General features: G+C 49.5%; 1 protein-coding gene across 3 annotated transcripts in view; it reads right to left on the bottom strand.

Annotated features, from left to right (window-relative positions):
• Positions 1-20,668, bottom strand: part of ANKRD13B (ankyrin repeat domain 13B) — a 28,868-nt gene that overhangs the window by 7,003 nt on the left and 1,197 nt on the right. For 2 of the 3 annotated variants that reach the window (XR_014541931.1, XM_083587676.1), the window contains exons 2-12: positions 11,613-11,748; positions 8,244-8,368; positions 7,681-7,726; positions 7,009-7,152; positions 4,791-4,980; positions 3,220-3,286; positions 2,923-3,004; positions 2,413-2,477; positions 1,806-1,936; positions 1,504-1,661; positions 290-448 (exon numbers count right to left, since the gene is read on the bottom strand). Coding sequence is in view for 2 of the 3 variants with exons in the window: in XM_083587676.1 (XP_083443802.1) it covers positions 290-448; positions 1,504-1,661; positions 1,806-1,936; positions 2,413-2,477; positions 2,923-3,004; positions 3,220-3,286; positions 4,791-4,980; positions 7,009-7,152; positions 7,681-7,726; positions 8,244-8,368; positions 11,613-11,748 (1,303 nt within the window). In the remaining variant the exon portion in view is untranslated. Of the gene's footprint in view, positions 1-289; positions 449-1,503; positions 1,662-1,805; positions 1,937-2,412; positions 2,478-2,922; positions 3,005-3,219; positions 3,287-4,790; positions 4,981-7,008; positions 7,153-7,680; positions 7,727-8,243; positions 8,369-11,612; positions 11,752-20,668 lie in introns of all 3 variants that reach the window. The other variant, XM_083587675.1, reaches the window with a different exon arrangement.

The following is a 20,668-nucleotide window of genomic DNA, read 5'->3' as shown; positions in this document are numbered from 1 at the left end:
CCAACCAAGATGGGTTTATAAGGACAAATTTGTAGAGTAGGGAAGGGCTGTCGATGGCCGCCAGCCACAATGGCTCTGCTCTGCCTACACAGACAGAGGCAGCGAAGTTTCTAAATCCCAGTTGCTGGAAACCGCAGGAGGGGAGAGGGGTCTTGTGTTCAAGTCCTCCTTGTGGGTTTCGCTTTGGGGCATCTGGTTGGCGACTGTGAGAAGAGGAGGCTGAAGCAGATGGGACATGGGCCTGATCCAGCAGGTTCCCCTTATGTTCCTCCTCTGCCCCCCAACGTACCAAGAGAGCTGGAGCTGCTTATGCTGGAGCGGTCACTGCCTGGCGACGGGGCGTCACTGCCAGGGCTGCTGGCCCCTCGGATTGAGACCACGGCTTCATCGCAGCCGTTGAGGTTTCCAAAGGTGATGCGGGCATTGAGGATGTGGAAAATGGGGATTTCTAGCCGGGTGGGGAGAGAACGAGAGAGATTAGGGGTTTTATGGAATGTTAGTCCTACTCAGAGTAGAGCCACCGATTTGTATAGGCATGATGATGATAATAATAATAATAATAATACATTTTATTTATACCCCGCCCTCCCTGGGCTCAGGGCGGCTAACACCAACAAAATCACAGTAAAAACATAATAGGAGAAAAAGAGAGGGGAGGAGAAAAGAAAAAAAAAACCCAATTTAAAATACAGGTTAAAATGCAATTTAAATTGTAGCCTCATTTTAAAGTAGCTGATAAATCAAGACCGTAAGGGTAGGGAAACATAAGGGTCAGACTGAGTCCAAACCAAAGGCCAGGTGGAACAGCTCTATCTTGCAGGCCCTGCGGAAAGATGTCAAATCCCGCAGGGCCCTAGTCTCTTGTGACAGAGCATTCCACCATGTCGGGGCCAGTGCTGAAAAGGCCCTGGCCCTAGTTGAGACCAATCTAACCTCCTTGAGGCTTGGGACCTCCAAAGTGTTGTTATTTGTGGACCTTAAGGTCCTATCTGGGTTGGCATCCATCTGTCTCTGAAGACAATGGAGTGCGCCTCCAATGGGGCAGATGACAGGTTTGTGAATAGGAATTGGGGGGGGGGTGTTACAGGGGGGAAAGAATAAGAAAAGCCCTGCATGTTGGGTGTGACATCTCCAGTCCCTATATTGATGAGAAAACCTCAGCGTAAATGCAGTTCAAAATCCAGCCGAGGACAGATGGGATGACCTCTCTGCATTTCAGGCCACGAATGTGAACACACCCAGTGTTGTCTACAGCCCTGCCCGCCCAAAATTAGCCGTGATTCCTGCACTGCAGGGGGGTTGGACTAGATGACCCTGGGACCCCCTTCCAACGCCATGATTTCTGGGCTCTCTTGCCCGGAGTGAAAGGAGCACTTTGTAAAGTCGTGGAGCTGCAAGGGACCTCGAGGGTCACGTAGACCAACCCGCTGCAATGCCCAAGCGTGAAGGACAAGGACCAACCAGCCCAGCTCTTCCGGGACGGTGGGGTAGTGGTCTCCTCACCGATTTTCACAGGGAAGCCCGGGGGCAGGCGCAGAGTGATGAAGTCCCGCAGCTTGGCAAAGAGGGCGTTGCTGACGGCCATCAGGTCAATGATGGGGGCCACCTGCTCAGCCAGCGAGAGAGGGTGGTCTTCGCAGAGCCACAACTTCGCCTTGAACCTGACGGAGGGAGACAGAGAAGCCCAAGGGGGGGGGAGAGAGACTGTGAGCCCTGGGCTGTCCTTCACCTCCAACCCACTCAAAGGAGGGTCTCTATCCCTCCCTCCCACCCTCCCTCCCTGCCACCCAGCCAGCCAGCCTCACTTCTGCGTCTTGGTGGTGAGTTCAATGGGGCGCCCCATATCTCGGCTGCCCAGCTCGAAAGTGGGGTTGAAGTATTCCTCTGGCGTGATGGCTGTGGGGTTGGCATGGCTCAAAGTTTGCGTGATGAGAGCCTGCGGGGAGAGAGAATGGAACTGGAATTGAAATACTTTATTGTCATTTGTATACAGTGAGATTACACAAGAACCCCACACTCAGATCTCTTAGTCTTTCTTTTTTTAAAATGCTTTTTATTAAGTTTTCTTTAACACAAACAAAACAAAACGAATACACTAATGTTCAAACTTAATCCGTTACGGAAGTCCATTCTTAAACCAAAGCGTTCTTAAACCAAGGCGTGCTTTCCCATAGCAGCGGGGGACTCAATTTACAAATGGAACACACTCAACAGGGAGCGGAACATGTTCTGCTTCCAAGGCAAAGTTCACAAACCAAAACACCTACTTCCGGGTTTGCAGCGTTCTTAATCCAAGTTATTCATAAACTAAGCTGTTCTTAAACCAAGGCACCACTGTACAACAAAAGGAGCCTTCAACTGGCCTCTGGGGTGCAGTGTCCCCCATACCTGCTGCCCCCACTTATTACTCACCCCATTGTTGGGGCCCACGTGTTGTTCGGCAATGCCCAGGAAGGACTGGAGAGGGGTTTTCCCGCCTGTAAAAGACAAACACACCAGTAGAGCTTTTTCCCGGGCTGGGAACCTGTGGCTTTCTCACTGCTCTCGGTCATCAGCCCTCATCCCATCTCTGAGACTTTGAGAACGGGCCGCAGCTCAGCGGTAGAGCATTTACACATAGGAAACTGCCTTGGGCTGAGTTGGTCTCATCAAGCCCAGTGTTCCCTGCACTGATTGGCAGCAGCGGCTCACCAGGTTTCCCAGCGAGGGGTTTTGTCCTACCTGAAGATGCTTTTGGAGACTCAACCTGGGACTTGCCACTGAGCTACAGCCCTTGACTTTTAACTGGACTGGCAATCGGTTAAAAGGTGGGTGGTTCGTCCACCACAAATCCACTGGATCACCCTCAGAGGCAGTGCGGCTCTTTGGTATCAGGATTGTACACCCTGGAAGACCCCCGCAAGGAGAGGTCAAAAGGCTTACCTTTGGTTTTTCCTTTGTGCTGCTCCGAGAGATGCTCAGTCCGCGTCCGAGTGATAAGCTCTACATTGGAAGCCCCGTAAACCTGAAGAGGGAGGCAGGGGAAATGCCAAAGATTGCTGCCGGTGGCTCTGGGAAAGCACAACTTCCCTTGGCTCCCAACATTCCCTGCAGCAGCTTCAAGCTCCTCGTCTTCAGCGATAAAGCTCTCTCCCTCCATCGCCCCGACTGTACGGTCCTTTGCATTCTCTACCCAAAGACCCTTCTCCTGCGAAGATACTCGCCCGGACCGGAACTCACCTTGGCCTCGTACCCGTTCACCACCTCCGTCTTCTCGCTCCTCCAGCCCAAAATACCCGTCTTGTTCCTGGAAGGGAGAGGTGAAACAACAGCAGAGGTGGAGCTTAGCTCTCTCTCCCGGCCACAGAATAAATCGCCACTCAACTTCGTGGGTCCAGTTCAAAGAGGAAGATGGGGAGAGGCCAGGTGGAGCCCAGTCTTGGGTGCGATTTGGATGCCAAGAGCAGCCGCTCCTCTTCCAGGAGAAAAAAGTCACGGAACCAAGAAATTACTCAAAACAAATGAAATACCGTGAAAATCCCTGAAACGAGAAGTTTCAAAAAGTTTAATTTAGAAAAACCTAGAATTGTACAAAACGAGGTTTGTAGCCAGCATCCCGTTAAGGCTTTGTACAATTCTAGGTTTCTCTAAATTTTCCCTTAAACGTTTTGATTTTTATTATTTAGTTTATTTCTATGAGATAATATTTCTAGTCGATTACTTCTTGTTTCAGGGATTTTCACGGTATTTCATTTGTTTTGTGTAGCAGCTCCTCTTCCAGGCGCAGAAGAACAGGCATCCACTGTGGAAGCAATCAGCTGGAGGAGACGCTGGTTGGAGACGTCTACAAGGGGAGCTCTCACAACTCAACCCAACCCAGGATTTTCAAAACGAGGGCCACATGTTCTCCTGGGCAGCCTCTCAGGGGCCAGATCCCAGAGGCAAAAGAGGCGGAGCAATGCTTGAAAGTTCTCTCTTTGTCTAGTAGGAGAGCTTCTACTCTCTCTGTCATGGACTGGCTGGATGCAGAGGAGTGGGAGAAGGCAGCAATTGGGGAACCCCCAAGGGGAGAAGGCTCAGGGCCAGGGGAGTGGTGGTGGGACGAGGATGAGGGGTCAGAGGGAGAAGAGGGAGCGGACTGGGAAGAGGAGGTGTTGGAAGGTGAAGAGGCAACAGGGTTTGGTGAGCAAGAAGAGGCTGGGGCAGAGAGCAGTGCAGAATCAGAGGCAGAAGCAGAGGCTGGAGAGGAGGGGGGGGGGTCAAGAGGCAGAGATGAGGCAGGCTGCTGAAAAGGCCGGGGACCAGCTTGTCTCCCCCTGACCGCCCAGAACCAGTAGAGGTATGAAGAGGGCGTAGCAAAGGCAGGCAAGATGGAGGAGCCTCAGACTGCTTGGAAAAGACCTGGGGGAAGAGGAGATTTAGGGAGCTGTGGAAAGGCGAGGCCTCGCAACTGCCTCCTTGGGGCAAGTTCTGCTGGCAAGAGTTGCTGGGACCACTAAGCCTGCACTGTTTTGTTTCTTTGACTAAAGAGTCAACTTCTCCGACACCTTGTGAGTTGTGGCTGACCTGCTCCCGGCACCCACCTTGACACTGACACATGCCTCTCTCTGCTCCTTCCAGCCCAGGAAAAGAGGAACGATCAGGCGAAAACTCTCAAGGAGAGGGTGAAGGAGGGGTGACGAGGGGCCAGGAAAGGGGTGTGGCTCAGGAGAGGGCATGGCCTGGGGAAGAGGGCGTGGCTTGGGCTACATTTGGCCTGCAGGGCAGAGGTTTCCCTTCCCGCTGCTCCAGAGGATGCGATCCTGGCTCACCTCTCAAAGGCAATGTTGCGCGTGTCCAACTGTGTGGCGACCACGGGGGCCAGGAGGCGGCCCATCACCTGCTCCTCCGTGGGCTGCACCATGGCCAGGAGTCCCTCCCGGTCGTGGGCGGCCAGCGCCAGCGTTTCGGTGTAGACCACTTGCCGGTCGTGGTCAATCTCCATCACGACAGCGCTGCTGTCTGCGGGGCAGAGGAAGAGAGAGAAATGACCGGTGCCCTCCTGAGAGGGATGTATCCTGACAATCTGGCTTGGCCAAAGGGGAAACCAGTGGAGTGTGCGGTCCCTTAGGGAAAATACGGCACTGCCCCACCATCCTCGGTCTGATCTCAGCCACCCCACAACCAGCTGCCTTCTTGCTGCCTGCCGGTCTCTGGGGCTGCCAGCTTCCTTCAGTCCCAGTGAGAACACAGAAGGAGGAGGAAGATGGGGACAAAACAGGAGTACCGTAATTTTCGCTCCAAAACACGCACTTTTTTGCTCCTAGAAAGTAAGGGAAAATGCCTGTGCGTGTTATGGAGCGAATGCACGGATCGGAGCCATGGCTGCCATCAGTCAAGCAAAGCGGGAGCCGCTTACACACTCTAGGAGGCTCTCGCTTTGCTTGCTTTAAAGCGACCTGGAGCCGGGGAGGAGGGAGGGAAGGAGAGTCATGGCAGCAAAGCCGGCAGCAGCCGCTTACACGGGAGGAGGGACGGAGCTAGCAAAAGTCCGTGCGCTCTCTAAACAGAGCAGTGAGGCTGCAGAGGGATGGCAGGAAAGATAAAATTTAAGCAACCAGCAGCAAAATAAAACCAACCTCGAGCTCTGAGCCAGCGCAGTGAAAACCAGGAAGTAAAAAAAAAGGCTGGGGAGGGCATGAGGGAGAGGGGGAAACTTCGCAAATCCCCCCCCCCCCCCGCGTCTCAGCTGATCCGCGGGGATGGAGCAGCTTATTTTCAGGCAGGATAGATTTGAGCATTGCCTGGGTCCTAGTGCCCCTACCGCTTTTTTGTGCTCCATTCTATTGCTGCTGGTGGCTGCTTATCATTCAGGCTGCAAGGAGGAGCGCTTTTACACAGCTAATGGCGAATCCCCTGCAATCCAAGTCCTCCTCACTTGCTCAAATCTATTCTGCCTCAAAACAAGGAGCGGAAGGAAAAGGCTGCAAACTGTTAAATGGAAAAAAAACCCAGGCACAGGGCAAATACCTTAAGTATACCTTTAAAGCAACAGTGCTCTTCCCCCCACCCCTCAGCTCGCAGAAAAGCTCCTTCTCCACACACCCCACGCGTGCTCCTTGTCCCTTGAGTTCTTTTCCTTCCCTCCCCACTTAAAACGTGGTTACAAAGCATGGATCCACATGGATCCTCAGGATTTTTGCACTGGGTCACCCCAAATTCACCATCAGATCACATAGCATTTCCATGGCTATAGCCTGCACCAAAAAACACACATGCACCCACTGTTTCATGGGGCCGCAATGGCGCAAAAACGTTACAAAGCATGGATCCACATGGATCCTCAGGATTTTTGCATTGGGCTACCCCAAACTCACTGTCAGATCACATGTCTGTGGCCACAGCATGAACCATAAAAATCATACATCCACTGTTTCGTTTAGAATATTTTTTCCTTGTTTTCCTCCTCTAAAAACTACATGCGTGTTATGGTCAGATGCGTGTTATAGAGCGAAAAATACGGTAAGTTGGCTCTGGCGCCACCTGCTGTCGGGCTCCCTGCCTTCTGCCCCATCCATGCCCAAAGGGCAACAGCCACCATGGGGTGCAACCCAACCCCCAAATTATTTATTTCTTTGATAATGTGTATACCCCTCAGTATCAAACAACAAAAAACCCCACACAAATTGTAGCAATTGCAGCTGCAAAGCTGCTAGATGCACCAGTACAACTTCAGGAACAAGCTTCTCTTCACCCTTCAGCCTAGCCTACCTCACAGGGTTGTTGTGGAGGCGACAGGCAGGTGTCTGCTGCCTCAAGGCCCTTAGAGCAGGTTAGGAATGCAGAGCAACTATACAATCAATACCTACTTTATATAACTCATCACAATATAATTGTGCCCCGTTTCACCACCATGCACTCCTGCAGTCCCCCCAAAAGCACTGACTTTCCGCAACGGGAAAGTGTGGCCCCTGACTCTCCCTCCTTCCTCAAGTTCCCTTCCCTACGGGGCCCCGGGACGCGAAGTGGCTCAGCCGAGCTCCCAACAACCTTGTCCTCGGAAGATGAAACTGCGGCTGCCGCGCTGCCACGTCATGTGGTCGAAGCCCAGGAGCGTCGTGTCCACCCGGAGGTTCTGTCCACACTTCCAGACCTTGTACGTGTCGCTGGGGCAGATTTTGGAGACCAGGGGGACTGCCGAGGGAAGGGGAAGAGAGGCAGCATTAGGTGTCAGTGCTTCTGCATCATCTCCTAATTTACCCTGCCTGGTTTTAACTTTTCATTTTGGTTTTGGCTGCATGGCTTTATGTATTTTTGCTGATTTTTAATGGAACAACGGTCTATATAAATAAAGATCTCGCCCGCTGGGGCAAAGCGGGTCGCCATCCATGGCTCAGAGCTCCCCCTAAAAGCCTGGCTTTGAAACCCCAAAGTGGGGGGAAAGGACTCTGTGCATGTTCAGAGGTGTTATTGAATTATCCCAAGGATGCACAGAAGGTGCTGAGGGTGGAAGATAAACCCCGGCTTATGTTGAAGTCTTGATATCACTTTTAATGGGGGGAAAGGCAGGATGGGGATGGGGGCATGTTGCTTTCAGTGACGGGAGGGGGAGCCCACAACCTCATCCCCAAATGAACCCAAAGCAGTTATTATTAATGTTGTTACATTTATTATTATTAATCCTACAGTTACTTTTTATTATTATTCTGCATGCAAACATACCCCAGCTTGTAAATTCCCATTTCATCTCCACGTAGAAATCTTGAGCCTGGTGTAAGGAGAGAAGAGGTCAAAGGTCATGGGCTACAGAGGTCAAAGAGACGCCGGATGCCTGGGTTCACTCTTGGCTCAGCTGTAGCCCAGTCTTCTAGGTATGAGGCTTGAAAAACTCTCACCTCTCTCTCTCTCTCTGTGACTCATTCATTTAAATGTACAGTATAACCAGGGTTGCCAACTTTTTTGCCAACCCTGACTCCTCTGCCTTTAACAACAGCTCAAGCCCCCAGGAATTAACAAACGGGAACATTCACACCTGTGTTGGGCTCCAGCTCCCATCACTCTGGACCACTCTGGCTGGCACTGATGGGAGTTGTAGTCCAACAGAGGAAGAGAGGAGAAACAGGCAGTGGACGGGATGCATTTATTTCCAACAAAAGGCTATAGGTCCCTGCCCTGAGGGGGTTACAATCTAGAAAACCACCGGCAGCAGAGACAACCAGGAGAGTACTTTTCTTCTCCCTTAGGGATGACGATGGCGACGAGTTCAAGGAAGCCCCCCCGGCTACCTTGCGCAGCCTCTCAAGCAGGAGGGGGATGCCGGCCAGGCGCTTGATGGCCCGCTGGTAGTCACGGTAACGCAGCACCAGCTGAACGAGCTCCAGATCCCGGGTGCTCACCGCTTCCTGCAAGACTGTGGAGGAAGAGCAAAGGTGAGTCAGGGGCTGGGGGGGGGGCATTGGCATAAAGTTCTTCCCATGGTTTAGTTGGAATCTCATTTCTTGCAACTTGAAACCATGGGTTCAGGTCCTTTCCTCCAGAAAACAAGCTTTTCTCCTCTTCTCTTTGAAGATGGCCATCCTTAAATTTATTCACCTCCCCGCCCCCAGGCAGGAAAAGAGCCACCCTGGAATCAGAGTGTCAGACTCAGACCCGGGTTCAAATCCCCCCACTCAGCCATGAAACTCACTGCCTGTGACCTTGGGGGCTCTTCATTGCCCCTCAGCCTGGCCTACCTCACAGGGTTGTTGTGAGGGTTAAATGAGGAGGGGGAGACTGGTGCGCGTCACCTTGAACTCCTTGGAGGCTATTGTGATGATTATGATATTAAAAAGAGTTAAGATAAGGTGCAGCAAAGGAGAGATAAGTAAAACACCACGGAAAATGGGCTGGGAAATAAAAAAAAAAAAGAAAAGAAATATCTTTTTTAAATGCATTGGAATTTTATGTGTCTGTTTTGGAAATTTAATAAAAATATTATTATTATTTTTTAAAAGAATTCCTTCAATGACAAACCTAGACAGCATCTTAAAAAGCAGAGACATCACCTTGCCAACAAAGGTCCGTGTAGTTAAAGCTATGGTTTTCCCAAATGTGAGAGCTAGACCACAAAGAAGGTTGATCACTGAAGAATTGATGCTTTTCAATTCTGGTGCTGGAGGAGACTCTTGAGAGTCCCATGGACTGCAAGAAGATCAAACCTCTCCATTCTGAAGGAAATCAGCCCTGAGTGCTCACTGGAAGGACAGATCCTGAAGCTGAGGCTCCAAGACTTTGGCCACCTCATGAGAAGAGAAGACTCCCTGGAAAAGACCCTGATGTTGGGAAAGATGGAGGGCACAAGGAGAAGGGGACGATGGAGGACGAGATGGCTGGACAGTGTTCTCGAAGCTACCAAACTGCGGGAGGCAGTGGAAGAAAGGAGTGCCTGGCATGCTGTGGTCCAGGGGGTCACGAAGAGTCGGACACGACTAAATGACTAAACAACAACAACAAAATTCCTTGAAGGAAACAGTAAATAAATAAAGTAGACCACAAAGCAAAAAATTGAAAAGTGAAACTGGTCAGAAGTAAACCAACAAACCCATTATTTAAAACAGAGAAACTGAGAATTAAAAACAGGTCGCACGTCAGCTGTGGTTGAACTGGGCCGTCCAACGAGAGCAAAAGCTGGTTTGAAGAAATCTGGCTCTGCCTGCTTGTTTCAAGGCTTGTCGTTTCGCAGAGAAGCGCAACTCCATCCAAGTGTGTTAATTTCATAATTGGCTCAGCATCCTGGAAGCCGAGCTGGAAGTGATTATAGGAGGCAAAATCTCTGGAAGGACATGCACCATTTACGCCAAGGACACCTCGGCGGTTTCGATGTTTCATATGGCAAATTCCCTAAATAATTTTTCAAAGCAGTTAAGGAACACTCCCACCCACATCAAGAAAACCACAGAGTCGCGAGAGGTTGAAAGAAAACAAAGCCACGTAATAAATTTGTAAAAGCGACAAATCAAATATTTATTGCCGTAGGGCGGTAAAGAGATCAAAGCTTTCACCCGTCTAAAAGGCAAAGGCATTTTAATTAGGGCAGTAAATGGGCGCTGGTAGAGGAAGGCAGTGGCGCCGTCCCAGGCAAATTTACTCGGAAGTAAGCCCTGCTGCGTTCTATGGGACTTGCTCCCAGCTAACTGCGTACGTCGAGGGGTGGGGAACTATTTTCTGCTCAAGGGCCGCATTCGCTTCTGGACAGCTTTTTGGGGGCCACACGACCACAGTGGGCAGGGCCAGAGGATCCAAGAATGGGCAGGGCAACACATGCAAATTTTACCTTTATATAGGAGCCTGGCTTCTACACCTGCACACTCCTCCCTGTCCTCCATCCAGGCGAGGCAAGAGGCATGGACAGAGTTCAGGGAGCCATTTTCAGGTGGGCAAAAGCACTCACGGAAGGTGTAAAGTAGAGCCAGTGAGAGGCGTGGTCTGGGGAGAGTCCCAAGGGCCACACAGAGAGTCTGTGAGGGCCACGTTTACACACACACACACACACACACACACACACCAAGCCCTCTGGTGTGTGGGATTTCAGTCTAAGTCTCTAGTCCAAAGCACACTTACCATGGAGCCAGCGTGGCCTAGTGGTTAGAATGTCGGACTAGGACCTGGGAGAGACCAGAGTTCAAATCCTGCACTCAGCCACAAAGCTCACTGCCTCTCAGCCTCCAACCTACTTCACAGGGATATTGTGGGGGAAGAACCACATAAACCACCTTGAGTTTCTTAAGAGTTTCTTCAGCCGGTACAAAATTCAAAGGCCAGATTGCTCACGAAAACAAGATGGTTTGAGCACATAACGCCAATCCTGGACTGACTGCACAGGCTGCCGATTAGTTTCCAGGCCCAGTTCAAAGTGCTGGTGCTGACCTATAAAGCCTTACATGGCTCAGGACCTCAACACGTCCAGGGCCACCTCTCTCCTTACAAACAGACTGGGCGCTTGGCATCTGAGGCCCTTCTCTATGTCCCCCATCCCGGAGAGGCTCAAAGGGTGGGAACATGAGACCTGGCCTTTTCTGTGGTGGCTCCCCAATTGTGGGATGCTCTCCCCAGAGAGGCTCGCCTGGCGCCATCATTACATATCTCTTGTCCCAGGCCTATGGCCATTAAATAATCTTATGGCCTGTGGGAGGGACTGCTAGGATGATTATTTTATTATTACGCTCTGTGTTATGTTTTTATCATTGTTTTTATTATTGTGCTGCGTAAATTATGTTCTTAACATTGTACATCGCCTTGGGATAATCGGATAAAGGGTGATATATTGAAATGATAATAAGGATGATGATGCAATAAATAGATAAATAGCAAGATATTGAGGAGGCTCTTATGGACACTGTGGGGCTTACTTCTGAGTAAGCATATGCAGAACTGTGGTTTGTGCCGTGATCCAGCCAAACTAGAGCACTATATCAATGGGAAAGACTGAAGCACGAACATTTCAATCTAGAGGGTGGTACTTCATTTTGGCCGGATCGGGCCCACCCCATTCCTGGCCCCTTCCCTGGCCTGCTGCTGCCAGCCAGTGCAGATCAGGCTGTCCCAAACAAACTGGCAGCCTGCCCCTGCCCCCACAACGCTGATTTCAACTCCCAGGCGGAAGAGGTGAGACTCACCTGTCCAGCCGCTGCGGTTCTCCTTGCCCACGTCCGCCCCATGGCGCAGGAGGACTCGGGCGCACTCTAGGTGCCCCAGGGTGGTGGCTAGGTGCAAGGGGGTGCGCCCTCGGGGGTCCAGCTGTTCGATATCCACCTGCTGGGAGAAAGGAAGGATGAGGTCAGCATCCTTGGGGCAGAGAGAACCCTTCGCTTTTTCTTGGTTCATCTCTGCCTCGGTGCCCCATGGAATCAACAGCTTGCAAAAAATAACACCTTTCTAGACAGACGCACTGAATATTACACAAGCATGTTGTCAGCTACTCCTGCACAATTTAGAGGAACTAGGCAAGAATGTCCACTTCCACGCTTGCTTTTCAATATCTGCATGGAAACCTTGGTTTGTGCTATGAGAAAACAGAGGGAGATCTACATAATTCAGTTGGATAGAAACTGCTTTTTTTTACAGATGATATTCTTCTGTTTATTCCTCATATTACTATTCCCATATTGATGCAAATGACAGATGCCTTTACTAAAATATCAGGATATTCTATTACGTAACTGGTCCAGGGTGGAAGGATAGCTAATTGATGCCAATCTGGTGAAAATTTGTTCACCCATCCATTTAAAGAGTATCAGTTCTGCATTTGTTCAGAATCCATTTAGGTATGTCTATACCAAAAGGTCATCACCTTGCTGACAAAGGTCCGTATAATTCAAGCTCTGGTTTCCCCAGTAGTGATGTATGGAAGTGAGAGCTGGACCATAAAGAAGGCTGATTGCCGAAGAATGGATGCTTTTGAATTCTGGTGCTGGAGGAGACTCTTGAGAGTCCCATGGACTGCAAGAAGATCAAACCTCTCCATTCTGAAGGAAATCAGCCCTGAGTGCTCACTGGAAGGACAGATCCTGAAGCTGAGGCTCCAAGACTTTGGCCACCTCATGAGAAGAGAAGACTCCCTGGAAAAGACCCTGATGTTGGGAAAGATGGAGGGCACAAGGAGAAGGGGACGACAGAGGACGAGATGGTTGGACAGTGTTCTCGAAGCGACCAGCATGAGTTTGACCAAACTGCGGGAGGTAGTGGAAGACAGGAGTGCCTGGCGTGCTCTGGTCCAGGGGGTCACGAAGAGTCGGACACGACTAAACGACTAAACAACAATACCAAAAGATATAACTCTGTTACTAAAATGCAATATAAATAAAATATATAGTGAGGTTTCTTCAGATATTGATGGATGAAAGTCATTAAACCATACCCTTTGGCAATTTTCTTTGTATAGAAAATTTCTATGGGGTTCCTAAACTCAGATAATATATTTACAGAAAATGCAATTACAACTTAATTAAGGAGGGCTTGGTATTCCAAATATAGAGCTACATCATCATGCTTACTTATTGCCAAGTATTAAATACTGGAAACCAACAACTGGTGTTAATTTTCTGATCTGGGCAACTTTGGAATGCACATATATAATAACACCTTTGATGGACAGTATTAGGATCAAAATACGTTAGAACTCATGAATCTCTGGAAACAATTATGCCAGTTAGAAAGTTGTAGAATGCAATGTCTAGTAAAAATAGATTGGACACCTTTTCCCATGCTAAAACTGACTTTGTGGGGAAACCCAACTTTAAAATTAAACTTTAAAAACTGGGGGAAAGATGGTGATATGGAAACATTGGATGGAAGTGGGCATATTGACTTTGGATCAACTGATAGATGATGAAATTTTAACATACACTGTCTTAAGAGATAAATCATCCAACAGCTTATGTACATTTGCTAACAAGCTTGTTTGGACCAGCAGAACTTACGTCTGAGACACCTGAGATAACGGAAATATGTCTTCTTAAATGCCTGCATAAGCCTAGTGAAATACAAGCTTTCAGAATCTCTAGTGGCAGAGGGTTCCACAGGACTAGGCCAAAGACACTAAAGGCTCGGTTTCTTGATGCTGTCAAAAGAACTTGCCAACTTGGGGAATGACTTACAATGTTCCTGCGCGTGATCTCAGTGATATCACTGAGGTTCACAAGGTACCTTGAACCCAAGTTCCTCAGGGATTTGTAAATTAATACAAAGACCTTGAGCCTGGCTTGGTAGTAGATGGACAACAGCCAATGGTGTGAGGCTCCTGAGAGCCAAGCTGCCTCTCTCAGGGTTCAAATCCTGCCAGGGCAGGTGTCGGATATGGTTCCCTCGAGGGGGGATCTGCAAAGAGGCGGCGACAATCTCTCCTCCGGGACTTGTGTGTGTTAATTGCAAATAATGGAAGCTTGCTAGCATTCCAGGCTGCAGCATAAAGGAAAACAGTTTGCCAAGTTTGGGGGGCGGGCTTTCCAAGAGACAGTTGCCAAGGGCCAGACCCATCCCAGCCCGTTTGTTCTGTGTCGTGACACAGTTTTGACGGCTGCCTTCTTGCCTGCATCAGATCTGCGCTCTTTTGAGAGCTGCCCCCCCCGCCCCGGGAAGGATGCTGGGTGATCGAAGGCAGAGGATAAATTTTGCAGAAAACAAACGATTCTTTTCTCTGCCTCCCCACCCCCTGCCGTGCCACAGAAGGGGGACGGAAGAGCTGTGCTTTATTTGCATTTTTCCAGGTACCAGGAGGCAACCATACAAATCTGCGGACTGAGGATTGTGTGATGTTTGCATCAGCTGAGTCACTCGGCCACCGTGTACCTGTTTACTCAGAAGTCAGCCTCACTCTGCTCAAAGGGGCTGACTCCCCAACAATATTATTATTATTGTTATTGTTGTTGTTGTTGTTTAGTCGTGTCCTCCGGAACGAATTAAGTTCTTAACCCAAAGTACCACTGTATATAGGATGCGGGTGGTGCTGTGGTCTAAACCACAGAGCCTAGGGCTTGCCGGTCAGAAGGTTGGCGGTGTGAATCCCCGCAACAGGGTGAGCTCCCGTTGCTCAGTCCCTGCTCCTGCCAACCTAGCAGTTCAAAAGCACGTCAAAGTGCAAGTAAATAAATAGGTACCGCTCCGGCGGGAAGGTAAACGGCGTTTCCGTGCGCTGCTCTGGTTCGCCAGAAGCGGCTTAGTCATGCTGGCCACATGACCCAGAAGCTGTACGCCGACTCCCTCAGCCAATAAAGCGAGATGAGCGCCGCAACCCCAGAGACAGTCACGACTGGACCTAATGGTCAGGGGTCCCTTTTCCTTTACCTGTACAGTATCCTTTGGGAGACGAGGCGACCAGAATATGTACACTAGGGTTGCCATATTTCAAACAGTGAAAATTGGGACAGAAAAGCTGTTGAGCTATTTATTTATTTTGCAAAAACGAAAAAACAAAAACAACCTGTTTTGGAGATATTTTTTAAGGGGCAAACGGCCAAAAAAAGGCACCGCTGACAAGGGCTTCCATACGTCCAGATTTTCCTGGACGTTTTCCCGATTTTTGCCCAGACACTGCTGCAGACTGTAGTATTCCGAATATGTCCAGGAACATCTGGACGTATGGCAGCCCTACTTGTACACAATAGCCCGATACAGCGGCGGGGGTGTGTGTCTTTCCTGGCTCGAAAGCAGAGCTCAGCCCTGACTCCCACACCCCAATATCCACTCCCCAGGGTGTGACTTCACAAGTCCTTGGCTTCCTTTGCCTCACCTGCAACACACCTCTTCCCTCTTTTCTGCTCCAGAAGCTGAAATAATCCCTGGTACCATCTTCCACTCCCACTGCTGGAAGATCTGTTGTTTCCCTTTAATTACAAACCTTTTTCATTCAAGTAATTAAAAGAGCGTGGCACTGAGAAAGAGAGAATCTCCCTCTCGAGTTTCAATTAACTCTCCTCGCTCCTTAGACAAAACGAAATTGTGTGCCTTGATTGATTTGTCCTCTCGGAAAGAGTGTAGCGAGGGGTGGGCACTCTGTACATGCTCAGAAGCTTTCGCCTTCTGGCAGGGCTGCTTCCCAAAGTCCAGCATTGGGTCCCACCAATGGGAAGAGGCATCCTTCCTAGACCCTGAACATCACTTGGTGTCAAGTCTTAGGGGCAAGTCAAACCACACATATCTAAGATATGTGGGATCTTAGATGGCTAACTTTAATGGTGGACATCATAGGGTGGGGTCAGTTTGTTTGGCATAACACAATTCTGGTTCCCCCAGGCAGCTCTTTGGTGAATCCATTTCTAAGATAAGGAAATTAATCAACATGATCTCAGCTCTATTTGCATTTATGCAAATTTGGAATCATCTGCTACAGATAACAGACAGTGGCCTTAAAATAACGAACAGCAAAAAGGGGAGGCAGGAGGCAGCACGAATCAATAAGTGTTCTGAGAAGTTCTGCTTTTATAAACCAGGAAAGCGAACCTGGGGCTTAGGAACCATTTGCCAGGCAAATCAGAAATAATTCTGGTGTGAAAAGTAATTAGGAAAAAGAGGAAGAGGAGGAAAAAGAAGAAGAAGTTCAGCAAACAGAGCATAGTTTCCACTAAGTCTCTGAGTCTGTGCAGAGTGCATTCCTCACCCAAGGCATTAACTCATGTCAGTCCACTTCCATGTATCTCACAATACAAGAGCATTGGACAGGGGACCCAGTAAAATTGGCAGTTAGTCAACAGCAGAATTTTGGGGGGGGTGGTAATTTATTCAGGAAAGCATGCTTGAAGAGACTTCACAATAAGTTGTGTCAACTGCTAGACTAAATGGGGGGGGGGAAAGGGTGACATAAATTTATGGAGGAGCAGATCTCTATCCTTGGCTACAACGGCTAAGTAGAGCCCCCATACCCAGAGCAAGTCTACCTGAGTACCAGACACAGAAGAACAAACAACAGGGGAATGCTTCCGTTTCTCCTGGGCACACTAGTGAGTTTTCCAGAAGGTCCCCAGCTGGTCTCTGATGGAAGGAGACTCGATGAATGAACCACACTTATAGAAAGGGCGAAACACAACCATTGTAAATAGCAGCCTCAAGGTGCATTTCGGATTCTTGCTGGCCAGCATTGAATATTCAGATGTCCATCCTGGCCACCAAAGGGACGGCTTTCTTAGCAACTTGCGCCAACCCAAACTACAACTCCCACCAGCCTCAGTGTGCCCTGTGTTACTTTGAAATTTGGAGGGTAAGGCACAATGGGATGGAGGTTGGGTGAGGGGGAGAGAAGCCAAATTAAGACCATTGACTGCCCCCCCAGCACAGACAAGGCACCTGACGCCTCTCGGAAGACAAACAGGAACCTGAATGCCCCTGTACGGCTCCACCCATCCTCTCCTGCCCTAGATCTATCCCTGAGAGTCAATATCATAAACCCCAAAGCTCAGAGCGTGATCTTGTTTGTTTGCCGGCAGATCCCCAGCCACGCCTCACCGCTGTTCATTGTTAAGGAAAAGGGGGAAATCCGGGTGTGGCAAACACATCTCACCCGGAATTGAGGAGGTCTGGCAAACAACTCCTGAGCTGTGCCCTTAGGGGTCTGAGATTCATGCATCAGGCCCTAGATTTCAGCAGTGATGGTTCATCCATCTGTCACAAATGGGGCAGTGCCCCCAACAGACCTTAGCAGAGTGATCAAGTCAGGAGTATCCCGGACTCTGAGATTTTGGGGCCCTCGCCTGAGACTTAGGGACTGACCCAGGTTGCTGTAACTTCTGTCACAGAGTATGCTGATGACAACGTAGTGTGTGCACACTCAGAGGATGACCTCCAAACCGTCCTAGATATCTTCACAGCTTACAGAATGCTTGGCCTATTGCTCAACAGCCAAAAAAACCAAAGTGCTGCACCAACAAGTACAAAATAACCCCTCTGCAGTGCCACAAATTCAACTCAATAGCGTAACCTTGGAAAGTGCTGATCACTTCTCCTACCTGGGCAGTTATCTTTCCACAAGGGCCGACATTGATGCCGAAATCCAGCATCGCCTGAGCTCTGCAAATGCAGCTTTCTCCCAATTGAAACACACTGGGACATTCGCAGGGAAACCAAAATGCTTTTTTACAAAGCTATTTTACTATCAGCCTTACTGTATTCTTTTGAAACATGGACCACTTATAAACGCCATCTTCAATTCCTCAAAAGATTCCATCAACAGTGTCTCTGAAAATTTTTACACAGCACTTGGGAAGACAGGAGAACAAATGTCAGTGTACTGGAAGAAGCAAAGATCACCAGTGTTGAAGCAATGATTCTTCAACATCAGCTTCATTGGACTGGTCATGTTGTGTGGATGCCCGATGATCGTCTTCCAAAGCAACTACTCTATTCCGAACTTAAAAATAGAAAGCGTAATGCTGGTGGTCAACAAAAGAGGTTTAAAGACTCTCTCAAGGCAAATTTTTTAAAAATGTAGTATAAGCACCAACAACTGGGAAACACTGGCCTGCAAGCGCTTCAGTTGGAGAACAGCCTTTGCCAAAGGTGTCATGGGCTTTGAAGACACTCGAACTCAGGGCGCACGGGAGAAACAAGCTAAGAGGAAGGCACGCTTGGCAAACCCTCACCGTGATCAACTCCCGCCCGGAAACCCATGTCCCCACTGTGGAAGGATGTGTGGATCCAGAATTGGCCTCCACAGTCACTTACGTACTCATTGTTAAAACCGTGTTTATGGAAGACAATCTTACTCGGCTACGAGTGATTGCCAAAGAAGGCGGCCCTGGAAACGGAGATTAAGTGGGACAGGGGTTGGGCAGACCTCACAAAATGTCTATTCTAGAATTTGCAGGCTGCCGCGCTGAAGCTGGCAAGATGCATGCACAGTCTTCTTAATAAGTTGTTGTTGTTATCATATACACGCTTGATTCAAGCCCACCACCACCAGGAGAGGGGGGTCAAGCAAACCTGGAAACTTTAGGTCAGACTTGAAGGTCTGCCAACACTATCCACCGACCTCAGTCCGCTGCCAGTCAGCCTCCACCTAACAGCCTTTTTGCTGCCTACCAGTTGCCAGAGCTGTCAGTTTCCTCAATTTCAGTATCACACCTTGTAGAAGTCAGCAAGGAGGAGGATAGGGCCTGTATGGACAGCTTCCTTCCAGATCTTTCAGACTACAACTCCCATCTGCCTTAGCGTCTCTCGGCTGTGCTGGCTGGGGCTGATGGCAGCTGTAGTACGAAACACCTTGAGAGCGCCAGGCTGGGAAAAGCTGAGCTGTTTTCTGTTGCCAGCTAAGCAGATGCCTTCGGTGTCCTTCGCTGTGGGCTTCCGGAAGCCCAGAGCTCTTCCCCAGTTCACTGCTTCCAAGCTTTAAAGCAGAGTATGCTTGCGGGAGGGAGGGGGCACGACAGGGGCTTTCAGACACAAGATGGAACAGAACACCTCTGGAGGCAGAGGTCTCTCCCCTTCCCCTTGAAGCTAAAACCACCCATCTGTTATGCTCTCCTTCCACCCTGGGTCTCAGACCCTGCACTGAGCAAAGCATTGGACTTCCAGGAAGCCTTGTATCCAGTTATCACAGGTATACTTCCTCTGATTGTGGAGGTTCCACCTTTAGATATTACAGGTACCAGCAGATTGAAAGTTTCCTTTGCTTGGAACTTGATTGCTCTCTAATGGATAGTCACACCTTGGTTGTCAAACGGAATCCGTTCCAGAAGTCCATTCGACTTTCGAAAATGTTCGACAACCAAGGCACGGCTTCCAATTGGCTGCAGGACCTTCCTGCATGCAATCAGAAGCTGCAGAAGACATTCGGCTTCCAAAGAACGTTCGCAAACCAGAACACTCACTTGAGGGTTTGGGGCGTTTGGGAGCCAAAACATTCGACTCCCAAGGCGTTCAGGATCCAAGTTACGACTGTACTTACTGATCACCAAAACGATCACCCTGCCTCTCTACCAAAAGCTTGAAGCAGGCTAAATTTTATAAAATATTGTTCAGCATCTTGTTTTCAGCATCATTTGGAAGCCAAGAGAGTCTTGTAAGCCTTGGGTGAAGGCTGTTGTTCTCCAGCACTGTGAGGACACAGCCTTGAACACAGCTGTTCAGTTTGGAGCCAAGAGGTGCTGCTAGCCTTACCCATCGCAAACTAGGATCCCTGTTTGGCTAACCCAGCAGAGCTGCTCATCTTCAGAGTACAGGGGAAGCAAAGCCGGTGTGGATCTGGTCTGTACCTGGGCTGGCAGGTGTGTTGCAAGAAAGGTGAGGGATAACGGTAAGAAAATGGAAAGATTTTGTGAGTTTCAACATCATCCCAGACCACTGGCCAGACTCGCTGGGGCTGGTGAGAGTGGCAGTCCAAGAAGCTGCCTTGTCGTGACTCAGACCAACAGTCCATCTACACCTACACTGAGCGGCAGCAGCTCTCCAAGGTTTCAGGTGGTCTCTCCCAGCCCCACCTGGAGATGCTGTCCAGGGCATCTCTGCATGCCAGGCAGGTGCTGTACAGCTTTTGCCTTTTGGAGGGCACTAGGCTGGGGAACAGTGTCCTAAAGAAGGAGTGGCTAACCTGTTAAGACTCTGGCTCCCATCAGCCCCATCCAGAACAACCAATGGTCAGGGATGATGGGAGTTGTAGTCCAAGACACACCTGGAGGGCCACAGGTTAGCCTAGGATGGAGGTGTTTGTGACGACCTCCGTGACAGCGAATCAGAGGCAACCCCAGCAGAATTGGGGCTCATCAGGACATGATTAATTTCTGAAGTGGGACCCCAGTAATGTAGAGCAAAATAATAAACTGGGTAGTGCATAAAGTAACTATATGAACCCCAAACAAGTGTGGCTGGGGAAACCCAGCCGGATGGGAGAGGTATAAATAGCAAAATTATCATCATCATCGAATAAACATCATAAGCGGGAATGTTGTTTCTTCCACCCTCCAGCTTTTGCTGTGCTAGAGGAAGGAGCGAGTAGCAGGTGTGGTGGAAATGGGCATGGGATTCAGCTAAGCCCCAGCATGGTGCTAGATCTTAAGTTCTTTCTCATTTGGGGGGGGGGGGCAGGAAGGAAAATCAGGGCTCTCCACTCCTTTGGCCACCTTGAGGCCCCATAGCCTCCAAAGAGGTGGGTCCTATTATGCTTCTGCAGCATCAAAACGAAGGCTTCTCTGCACGTGCTCAGGTGCCCTCTTTTACTGTGCGTCATGCCCACGTCTCTCTCTCTCTC

The sequence above is a fragment of the Podarcis filfolensis genome (assembly GCF_964270895.1).
Source record: "Podarcis filfolensis genome assembly, chromosome: 15".
Classification (NCBI taxonomy): Eukaryota; Metazoa; Chordata; class Lepidosauria; order Squamata; family Lacertidae; genus Podarcis; species Podarcis filfolensis.
The sequence above is the reverse complement of the archived record's forward strand: the minus strand, read 5'-3'. Positions and strand labels throughout refer to the sequence as shown.